The 12,108-nt window shown below is 33.4% G+C and overlaps 1 protein-coding gene across 1 annotated transcript in view; it reads left to right on the top strand.

The window, feature by feature from the left end:
• Positions 1-2,431: 2,431 nt before the first annotated feature.
• Positions 2,432-12,108, top strand: part of LOC145292057 (carbamoyl-phosphate synthase [ammonia], mitochondrial-like) — a 165,484-nt gene continuing 155,807 nt past the window's right edge. Inside the window, exon 1 of the mRNA XM_080138102.1 lies at positions 2,432-2,608. Coding sequence (XP_079994228.1) covers positions 2,486-2,608 — 123 coding nt within the window. The 5' untranslated portion in view covers positions 2,432-2,485. The remainder of the gene's footprint in view (positions 2,609-12,108) is intronic.

Consider the following 12,108-nt stretch of genomic DNA (forward strand, 5'->3'; position numbering starts at 1 on the left):
AAAGAATTGAGGAATTTTTATACGAGATTATTTTCGAAACATGCTCAGTTGGACACGCATGGATAACTTCGAAACTTCGTTTATTTACTTCTGTTACAAATTAAAAAAAAAAAAAACACCCCAAAAATGGCATCTGTCTTCGCAAAAAAAAAAAAAAAAAAAATCTCATTCTGGTGGGGGGGAAAAAGGGCTAGATTGGCCTAAAATGCAGGTATTCTGCTATGTACGGCAGTTACCTGCCCTTGGGGAATTCCTGGGCCTGCAAGACCTTTGAGAACTCTACCAAACTTCTCCTACAATTTAAGGTCTGAACACGTGATATTTTATATATATAGATTCCTTGGACATGGATCTAACTTATTAACTTTACTTGATCCCTAAACAATAAATGTTACGAGGTCATAATAGGGGTAAAAGTTTTAAAAAATTGACCTTTTTTTTTTTCCTAAGCAAACACTTCAAAACACCTGGGCAACGCCGGGCACCGATTGCTAGTATATATATATATATGTATTGAAATATTTTAGAACCTCCTCTCTCTATTCTTCATCTCTGTATTTCTCTCCACGATCGTCTCTTTTTATTTTCCTCTCTCTCTCTGTGTTTTTATACTCCGGCCTATACAGATATTGTTTCTTCCAGCCAGAATGTCCCTTCTGTAGAACTGGATTGTTCCTAGTTTTACAAACAGTAAATATGGACAAATTGTCCTCGTCTCTTGCTCTCTTCCTCCTTCACTTCTCTTTTTTCGTTTGCTGATAACAGTTCATTATCATTTCGAATGCACTTCTCTCCAACAATATCCAGATTTTTTTGTTTGTTTACTATTTGTTAAACTACCCTTAATACATTATTCTTTTGATCATCCCTTGTCTAGAAACCTGGCTCTTCTTTCTCCCACTTTGCTTCCAGATAAAATGTTCTTATTCACTAAACATTTTATCCACTTTCTTTTGTTTCTGCTCTTTTTAATATATATATACTGCTCAACTTTCTCATTCCACCACCATATCACCCTATGGGAGGGGGGGGGTCCATCTACCCACGTATAGTCTGTTACTTCCACTATTGTATCCGTCAGAGTCTTCCACTGTTCTTTCACGCTGTCCGTAATGGATCTGGTAGCTGAATTTTTCATCACTTGGTCTTAAACTCTAGTTTTACGTGTTGCTCATTCAACCTCCAAACTTTTCTCTTCGGGATAGACTGCCTCTTTACCTCTTGAGATTTCTTCAGCATGAAATTACAAATAACCAGTTTTTGTTGTGTCACAACTTTTTTTTTACCAAATATTGCTTTCACTTAAGAGTTTTGTCATTTTATTCTAACCAGCAAATAATCTGCTCGAATCTTTGCTGTTTCGAATTCATACTCATAAAATGTCTTTTCTTCCCCCTCCCCCGAAAAAACCCCATGTTTTCAATCAACAGTTAGTGGAATAAGCCGTTCATAAAATTCATCTTTTGTATTTTCACTTTAACCGCATTCAGGTATATAAGCAGATATACTCGTACGATCTGTGAAAATTCTCACCAACCAGTAACTACATCAGAATGATTTGCTCACCTCAATCACTTTATCTACCCATCTCTCTGCAATAAAAGTGCCTGCATCATATATTCCTCTTTTCATTTTCAATCTAATACAGCTTATATCTCTTATTCTTTCCTACAGTCATTCTTGCAGATTTACCTTTTCATAGTTTCTTCGACACAACACAAAGTTAATGCGTTTTCTTAAGAAACTAAACAACCCCATCAAAACCTTTCACGCAAGCGTTCAACATATTAATTCCATAACCTGAAATGCAAGCGATTTTGTTTGGAAGTCATTTCTTTATTTGATGCGAAATTTTTATAAGCCGGATGCCTTTTCTAAGACCTACCCTTTGAGGTAATGGCAGATCGGTGCTTTCATCAAGACACCATCTCTAGGGTAACGAGCACCCCACCTGCCATTTTTTAGATTAAAAAATTAATTTACTATCAAAAAGGTAGAATTCATTGGTTCTGTGCTTTGCTGCTCGCCGTTTGCTGCTCGCTCGCTGTTGGGAATATACGAAAGGGAATTTCCAAATATGAGAAATGTCCAAGGCATGAGAAACAATTAGAATACAAAAACGAAAAAAAAAAAAATCTGTAGAAACAAATCAAAAATGGTAATATCAGTTCTTAATGGTTTCCATACCAATTTTCTAAGGCAGATACTGAATTAAAATTAAAAATCTAGTTCCTAAAGAGTTCAGTCACAAATGTTTATCTGTTTTTATTATTTTTTTAACATCCAGAAAACTGTTCACGTTATGTTTTTGTTTTTTTTCTAAGACATATATTTTTGATTTGTTTTGAGTTTCATATAGAATTTTTAAAGCAAAACAAATTTAAGAGGTTTATGAAAAATATTTCATTTTTTTTTCTTACCTTTCATAACTTATTTTAATTTTCAGGAATTTCAAACTTCAACAGATCCAAGTTCTGACAAAAACATGACAATCCTGCGAGCTTTGCAGCTAACCCAAAACAGTCACTTGCTCCCTACAGCTATTCGATTGGTAAAATCCAGTCGCTATGTGTCCGTTACCTGCGATCGGCCAAGTCGACTTGAAAAGGTAAGTCCTAAAAGAAATTACTTTTTAGATGAATGTATCTCTGTTTATCGTTTATATACTATAAAATATTGTAGTAGTTTGAAGTTTGTCTGTTCGTATGCAAAGGAAATAGGCAAAAAAAAAAAAAAAAAAAAAAAAAGAATAGGCAGAGTACACATTACTAAGACAGTAGTTTTTATGATATCAACAACAGAGTTCTAATCTCACAGGGATTTCTTTTTAATTGAAGCCATGTCTTATGACTTCAAAGAAATTAACATAAAATAACAATGAAAATATGCTACATAAGTATTTTAAAAACAAAAGGTGCATCTTCTTTTTATAATCCACAAAATTAAGACTTAAACGCTATTAATTTATTTTATTGCGGACTATTGTCCTTATCTTTCTTAGTTGTTGTTTCACGATGTTTCGTCCAACACAGGAATAGTTGGCCGAAACAACAACTAAGAAAGATGAGAATAGTCCGCAATAAAATAAATAATACTCATCTCAGTAATAAATTCAAATTAAATAATATAGACTTAAACGTTGTTTTTTTTTTTGTTTATTTTGCTTAAAACTTAATTCCTAATTATATATATATATATATATATATATATATATATATATATATATATATATATATTACAAAATCCATGAGTAAATTCATTCATAAATTACCTATTCATCATTATATTTGGTATAACGTTCGTTTTACATGCTTGCTTGTGTTGCACGATTTTAGTAAATTGATTTCCAAATTAACCCATCTCTGGCCAGATATTTATTTATTCCTTTCTTTTAAATTCAGCGTTAGAGCTTCCTATGTTTTCACTGGCATTTCCATGTAAACTGGACTTGCTACATCTACTGGCGAAAGAACTCTTCGTTCAACCTGGTAATACCATAAAAGTTTTCTTATGGCACACATCTTCCGAGATATATATGTATATATTGCCCAGATTTAATCTTTCTCTGATCTTATCAGAACTAAGCATGTTTTTAAGGCTATCATTATTAGGGTTACGACAACAGAATATTCTTATCATTGTTTTGACTCTCGAGTATATATCCGACACAATTAATCAACAGAGAACCACATCACTCTATATAAAAGCATATAAGATATCAACGGATACACTTGAGTCAAAACAATGAAAAGAATATGCTGTTGTCCTAGTCCTAATTATTACACATCCATTGTGTCATTTTCATATCATTTCTCCTTGTGTAATACTAGTTCTCAACCCTCGCTGGCCAAGTTTCAATTTCATACATCATCACACTGCCTGATAAACTCTTCCCTTTGTTAAATGCAAATATTAAATAGTATACTTTATTTTTTATTTATTTTTTTTATTTTTTAATGAAATTTCACATTTTTTCTTTATACTAGTTATAAAAGATATCTAATACATATTATAATTTGATCATTTACTTGAAACGTTAATCAGTTTGTATATACCAATCATATGGGGGTGTAAGAGGTGTATATATTCTCATTCTTATGTCTATGGTGTCTATATAATTGTGACATGGCCGTGACCGGCTATTTTTTTTTTTTTTTTTTGTGTGTGTGTGTGTGTGTTACATATCTATTTTTTATTATTATTGTTTGGAGAATTCTTTATTTGGATTTCATCAGTGATAGAACCGCCTCACATCGCTGAATCGATTCAGATCTTTTTTTCTTTTTTCATCTTGAACCAACATTTTCTTATTAACTCTAGACTCAAACAGTAAACTCTAAAACTGCCTAGAAAGCACATGTGCGTCCCTTATTTATTTTTAGGGGTGTGTGTGGGGCTGTAGCCCCCATTAACCGGTTTTCACTCAAAATACACTCACTGACCTTTAGTGTAACCCTTGCTGCATGCAGGTGCGTTATGAATGGGTTTAATCTATGTCACCGGTAACCTTTGTTTGACCCCTTTGCAGTTAACTTGACACAACAAGTTGTGTTCAACCCAGTACTGCATTAACCGCATTGACACACAGCAATCGTAATGGGATCATATAAAGTGTTCCAGTCGAAATTCCATGCAGATTCCCGAGTCTGAATAATCCAAAATACAAATTATCATTTGTTGTCTAAAAAAATTCAGAAACCTAAAACGGATGCCATGACAAGAAATTGGAACCTGATGATATTCAATCTAATGTTCTAGCAAGAAAGGTTTTTCATAGTTTACACTTTACTGTGGTGAAATACTGGCATTCTTTGGCTCACTCAGCTTTACATATACAGTCAGCTCCCCAATCTCTGCTGGAGGGAGCAAAAAGTAGAATATCAGCTCATTTGATCTTAAATCTAGCTCTTTCTCCTATTTTCCCCTGATTCACTCTGTTGATAACTGTGATTTTGGAAATTGGTTCTCTTAACACATTATTCAATCCAACACAACTGGAACAATAAATGACTATATTTCCATTTTCCTCCCAATGTTGAAATTGTCCAAACAAGCCCAGTCGCATTCAAAATGCAATCTCTATCCACACACTGCTCCTTAACTACATCTCATTACTATCTAGCTTATAATTCCTATCCAGCCCCTAAAAACATTCCTATCCAATCCTTAAAACCATTTTATTTGGAAACATTTACTTCTGTACCAGGAGGCTAGACATGAAGTCAGGTGTGAATTTGAGAAGCTGCCACACTAGGAAAAGTAGACTCTGCCTAGGCAGCTCTGTCGGCATTCTTCAGTAGGGACGCCTCAGGCGATTAGCAATAACCTAACCCCTTCACAGAGAAAGTAAAGCCTGGGATGGTAGACCTACTAGGACTGAACAGAATCGTACCTCAGCCCGACGGCAATAAAACCACTGTTAAATTTCTTTCACAAACATTATTTAAATTATTTGGACTATTGGTCTTATCTTAAACGTTATTCTCACAACATTTCGGTTGATGTAACCTCAACTTTTCTTCAGATGTGGAAGGTTGTTGAATTCGATTAATCTTTATGCCATATTGTGCAATTGTGTAACAATCAATTATATAGGAGTCTGTTACAAAAATCGTTATGTTAACAGATCACTGCCATAACTGAAATAGATTAGAACGTAAAGAAACAAAATTAATTAAAAGAATATAGGTTTTTATGACAAAAAAAAAAAAAATTAAAGAATATCTCGATGACGAATGTATTTCAAAAAGTAACTCTGTCAAAAGTTTTTGATTTTAAATATTATATTCTGGATTTTTTTCTCCTTTAGGGAAAACCGTTTACAATTTCATTCTCAGTTAATTAAAAAGCAACAAGGTCTTACCAACTGGGAAATTATTAGTCTGAAAAGACTAATAGAGGAACCGTTTGTTTTTTTTTGTTTTTTGTTTTTTTAGGTATTTTTCTGTAAGAAACATAAATTTAATTTGCCATGAGACAAGACAAGAAGTTTATCGGCTCACATGTTCTTAAAGAAAGAAACCGACTTGGAACTCATTTCTACCGAAATTCCCTTCTCATCAAAACATTTTTAAGTAAAAGAAAACAAATACATAAGAACCAGAAGGTTCTAGAAGATTTTGAGAGTGCCTCTCAAGAAAAGGACTGAGAAAAAAAAAGAAAAGAAAAACATTTTTAAAGACCCCTTTTCGCATGCTTCTTTTCTTTCAGGTTTTACAAATAAAGGAAGACTTTCTGTATGCTTATTTTAAAAGGGACACCATATATTTTTACGTTTTATTTGTTTAGACGATAAATTTAACTTTGTCATTCCATTTGATAGGATTAATTCCTCCATTAGAGATCCCTTTTTTGTGTGTTCTATTTTTTTATCATTATAATTGGTACTTGAGGTTAATTAACTCCTGCTTTGAAAAATAAAATCAATTACACATTTATTTATTTCAATAAAACTTGAATAAATTAATATACTTTTCGAGTTTGGTTTTTCATTTGCTTCTTTTTCTATATTTTACTTCTCTTCTGTTTATTGTAACTTTGTCTTTATTCGCGAGAATTTACTTAAATTCTCCAGCATTTTTTTTTTTTCATTCCCCATTTTTTAAAAAATATATTTTTTTATTTTGGTAATGACAACTACAAGACACATCACCCCGTGACAAAAAGTTTCGATATTCTCTTCCTACTTGAACCTCTATTTAGGAGTGGAGTTTTATCTGCTTGTTTTCGGCAATGACAAACCAGAAAATGTAGGGAAGTCTAGCAATTAGGTTGGAAGGGCCTTACTCTTTGTCTCATTTTATTTGGTTGCCATATTTTCTTTTTGGTGTTTTTAGTCCCCCTTATAATGTATACATTTGTAGATATTCTTTTTGTAAATCAAATTCATGTCCACATAGATAGATATCTACATAGACATATGTTGCAAGCAATAAAGTGTTATAATATTCGATACAAGCGATACTAAGAATAAGATAAAAATTACTTAAGATGTATACTTGTATCATAGCTGATGGAATCGGATCAATCTACCTCCATTGCTTAAATAAATGACTGTTTCATTCTGTATAGATTCCTGATATCAACTAGATGTACCTGAAGCTTGAACTCTGGAATCGGTTGAAACATAATCCCAGAAGAGATATCCTGCCTTGGTAGAGTTCAAAATAGACTTTGTTGCCTATTAGGGGATGCCCTTTTCTATTCCCTGCAACCTCTTTCTCACAGAAGAGATGTTGCGAGCCTGTCTCTGCTTTATCGTTATTTTTATGACAAGTGCTCGTCTGAACTCCAATCTATGGTACCCCTCTCGCCAAATATTCACAAGAAATACTTGTCTAACTGAAAATACTATTAATAATTTCCCTTACTCTTCATCTGTGCCTAAACCTAAACATAGATTCCATGAACAAAGTCTCTTTCTTAAAACTACACGCCTGCGGAACTGTCTACCGTTTACCTGCTTTCCAGCTGACTACAATATGGCCGTCTTCAAGTCCAATGTCAACAAGTTCTTGATGAGCCGTTCCACTTAAGTTAACAAATTTACCGAATCTCTACTACTAATGAATATTATGATTCCGATACTCTTTACACTCTTTAATCCTTATCCTCGATTGGCCTCTGGGCCTTGATAAGTGGTGACTCCTATGTAAGAAAAAAAAAACAAAGTTTGAATAATAAAAATGATGAAAAATATCAATCCTTATCTCAAAAATTCTCATAACTAAAACAACAACAATAATAATAAAGTTGTAATTTCAAATTTCATAACCTTCAAATGATGAATATGTGATCATAGATAAGAACTAGACACGAAATGAAAGATTTCTAATTTTATCTACGAGCGAATTCTTTGAATTTAGTAATTGGATATTAAGTTGAAGGTATAAAGTCTATACTTAGATTACTCATACCGAAATATTTCAAGTACTTTTTAGTTATCTTCACTGATTTCTCTTGCACTTTACTAAAAAAAAAAAAAATAAAAAAAATAAATAATTCTAAATTTAGATCTTTATTTTTTTGTTCTTTATCTTTGTAAATAAAACTTGATCAGTGTATCGATTGTGACCTTGACTTTCGTGTTTTTTGTGAACACGGCTTTTTTATGATATAGTGCATATGAGCGCGTGGGGTAATAGCAGCAGCAAAGGATAGCTGGCTTGCAGCAGCAGCAGTCACCGAAAAACGTGCATATGCAAATTAGGAAGTGTACGCAAGTTGGCGTGAGAAGAAGAGAAAAAATGCAGCACGTGCTTGAAAGAGAAGAAAAGTGGATGTCAAAGAGAATGGACGTGTAAAGTTAAAGACGAGAATGGGCCGGCTGGGCCCAGCATGTGGTCGGAAGAAAGAAACGTGTGCTAGGCTAAAATGGTTTGGTGGCAGCAAGAAATAACGGTAATAAATTCTTTTGTTGAAAAAGAAAAAAAATCCTTTGTTCATCTGTTTCTGCGAGGCTATGCACATTACACTTCAATAAGCACCACTTCCAACCAGGGTTGCGGAGTCGGATGGTAAAAGTCCGACCCCGACTACTTTGATATCTCTGACTCCTTGACTCCTATGTGAAAATCTATTCTGCAGATCCATATACCAGCCTCCCACACCTATTCAAAAAAGCATTTTATAAATACTTTTCATGTATGTTATTTTTGATGTTTAACATTCACTTACATGATAAATATACTCACATGTACACTCAATCAGCTTTATAGAATAAGTTAAGATAACAAAGGGATAAAAAATTTACAATTAAATTTTATTATGCTATCAGTTCAAAAGAGAATACAATATTTAGGGATAGGGGAAACCTCTTAAGGCCATAGCATTTCGAAGTCAAACGCTTCTCATCAGAAGAGAGGAGTAAAGACACATATTATACAGAGAAGAAATTTTTTAAAAGATAATATTGCCTTTATGGAAAGAGGATCAAAGGTAAAAACAGGAAAAAGCTATAAAGGGCTATAGTAGCATGGGTTGCTTCTTATTGATTTACGCTGGTTTTTTTTTTTTTTTTTTTTTTTGGATAAGATTGTAATTTTGGATCAATCCCAGACTAATCCAATTGCAAAATTCCATTCGATTCAGGAACTGAATAACTTTTGGATTACAATCCAATTGTTATCCGATGTAATCTAGTGATCTCACTCAAAGACGGAATTTTCATTGATCGTGTGAGACGTCACAACTAAAACGAAACCAGCTGTCAGACAGAATTTGCAGTGATCTGATGGACCAAAATATCTTTAAGTAGAAGCATTGCAATACAGTACAAAATGATATCTCAAAAAATAAAAGCAAAACCATACAAAAACTGCTAAAACCATGTATAAAAACAGGAAAACCATGTATAAAAATAAATTTATTGGACTTGGATAAAAATTCTGACTCCAGCTAAAACCTCTGACTCTGACTCTGCAACCCTGCTTCCAACACTTTATTGTAAAAGAAATCGACTAAAACTAAACAGTAGGCTAATCGCTGAAGCAAATGCTGAATATGCAAATCATGCCTGGTTATATCGAACTCAAACGAATTGTTTACATAATTGGTCACAACTTATTTTGCTGACTGGATGTCTTTTTTTTCAATTTTATTTTTTGGTTCTAGCTAAAAATGGGCCATCCTACCGGATGTCAGACATTCACCTACTATCTCATACATTCAAACTGAGACATCTTTTAAGGATTCTAACCGTTCCTGCAAGTGCAATTGTTTGTATCTCTCTTGCACTTGGTTAACTGGGTATATTTGTGAGGTAGTTTTTGAAATTGTTTTTTCATGAGTCCGGCTGCTCCTATAATTACTCGAATGATCTGTCTACAACTGGTCGTGTAAAACCAGGTATGGCTCACAAATGCAACAGTGTCTTGACCTTTTGGCTAAGATCAAAGTATAATATCTGTTCTGATGTTACACCCTCATCTGTTCTATTCTCAATTGGTGAAGGAGAAATCATTCTGAAATCATGAAAATTTTTAGATTTGTCTCAACCTAAAGTGCTCTTATTTAGGGTACTAGGTCATTCTTGCATTAAAACCGACCTTGTGGCTAACTATGCCCTTATGGGGAGACAAGTAAATAGGGACATTGTTCACCTCACTGTTCTGAATGTTTGACATAGCTACAATTTTCCTTTTTACTGCCGGTTTTCATTAGATCACTGAAGGTAAGCAATGTTGAACCATGCCAGTACAAGATGGGTTACTGTTTGGAAATGCTTGGTGCTGTATGTTATCTTCCCTAATTGGGAGATATATGTTGACCCAACAGACTGCATGTAAATTTGTATTCACTATAGTTCAGTGGAAGGTAGAATGCTCAACAAAAGTGGTATTATTAGTTGTTGGATGTTGTAACTTGCAGAGAAGCAGTTCTGCAACAATGTGTTCTGCGGGCAGGAAGTCTTTGTGAAGAAGTTCAGTTTTGCGGAGAAGCTCAATTTTCTTTATTGTCACTATGGACAACTGTCGGTTAGATCCATACCATAACCAAAATAGATTAGAACATAAAAAAAAAAAAAATTCATTAAAGAATATAAGGTTTTCTTTATGACATAAAACACAATTAAAGAATATCTCTGTGACAAATGTATTTCAAAACGTTTCAACATTCTCTTCCCATGTAGACCTCTATTTGGGAGTGGAATCTTATTTGCTTGTTTTCGGCAATGACAAATCAGAAAATGGAGGGAAATCTAGCAATTAAGTTGGAAGGGCCTTACCCTTTTATCTCATTTTATTTGGTTGTCATGTTTTATTTGATTTTTTTTTAATTTTATTTATTTATTTATTTTTTTTTTTAGTCCTCTCTGTTATTTATACATTTGTAGATATTCTTTTTTGTAAATAAAATTCATCAAACACTTGCGATTTGTGAGGTGTTTAAGCCCATAGAGTAAATGCGGTATTATGGTGAAAATATCTAGTTTAAGAAAAGACCAGCATAAGCGTGTTACACCCGAAATTTATTGTCCTTGTGCCTAATTTAGGAAAATTAAGAAAATGTAACTTTATATATACTAGCGGGGGTACCTGGCGTTGCCTAGGTGTTTGGACGTGTGTGCGTGGGGGGGGGAGGGTAAATCAAAACAAAATGGAAAATAAAGAATAGGCAAACGTAATAACCCTGTTTAAATATTATATAAAAAAAACCGTGAACGTGATGCAAAATAAAGGATAAGCGAACAATGTTAAAACTTCTTAAAAAATTGGAAAAACTGTGAACGTGATTGAAAAATAAAAAAAATGAAAAAATGGCATAAATAACCCTGTTTCAATAAAACTTTGAATCTCAAAAAATATATATATATATCTTATACGTCGACTCGAAGTGCTACTTTTCCGCATGAGCGAAATTAGGTGTTTTTTTTTATATTTAAACTAAATGGTCATGAAAGAAAATTTTTTTACTCCCCCTCCATGTAGAAAAGTGCCCAGTTGAGCGTGAAGGAATTAATATTTTTAGCCAATTTTTCAATATTTGTTGCCCGAAGTGTCGAGCTTCAAAATGATACTGATCTCGTGAAAATCTATTGCCTTTGTTGAAAGTTTTTGCGAGACATACATACATTTTAAACAGACTTTTGCCTTTTATATTATAGACTAGCGGGTGGGGGGGGGTACCCGGCGTTGCCCGGGTGTTTAGAGGTGTGTGTGCTCGGACGGGGGTGGGGTGTGTAAATCAACACATAAGAACAAGCGAAGTAAATATTTAAAAAAAATAAAAATAAATAAATGTTAAAACTTTAAAAATCGAAAAAAAAAAACACAAAAAAAACTAAGGCAAACGAACGATCTTAAATGTAAAAATCGGAAAAACAAGGACAAAAGAAAACGCGAATGTGATGGAACCCCCCCACCCCAGAAAAACGAACGTTAAAACTTCTTTAATAAAGCTGAAAAATAAAAACCAAAAAAACATAGAACGTGAAAAATGGCTTAAATAACCCTGTTTCAAGATTAAAATTTAAAAATCGAAAAAAAAAAGACATCTTATACCACAATTCGAACCCAAAATCTTTAGATAATGACGCCGCCATCCAAGCAACTGAGCTAAGACGACGTCGACGAAATTGAATGTTTTTTTTTTAGTATTTAGACTAAA

This window comes from Euprymna scolopes, chromosome 13 (assembly GCF_053919585.1).
Source record: "Euprymna scolopes isolate OS-2025 chromosome 13, ASM5391958v1, whole genome shotgun sequence".
NCBI lineage: Eukaryota > Metazoa > Mollusca > Cephalopoda > Sepiida > Sepiolidae > Euprymna > Euprymna scolopes.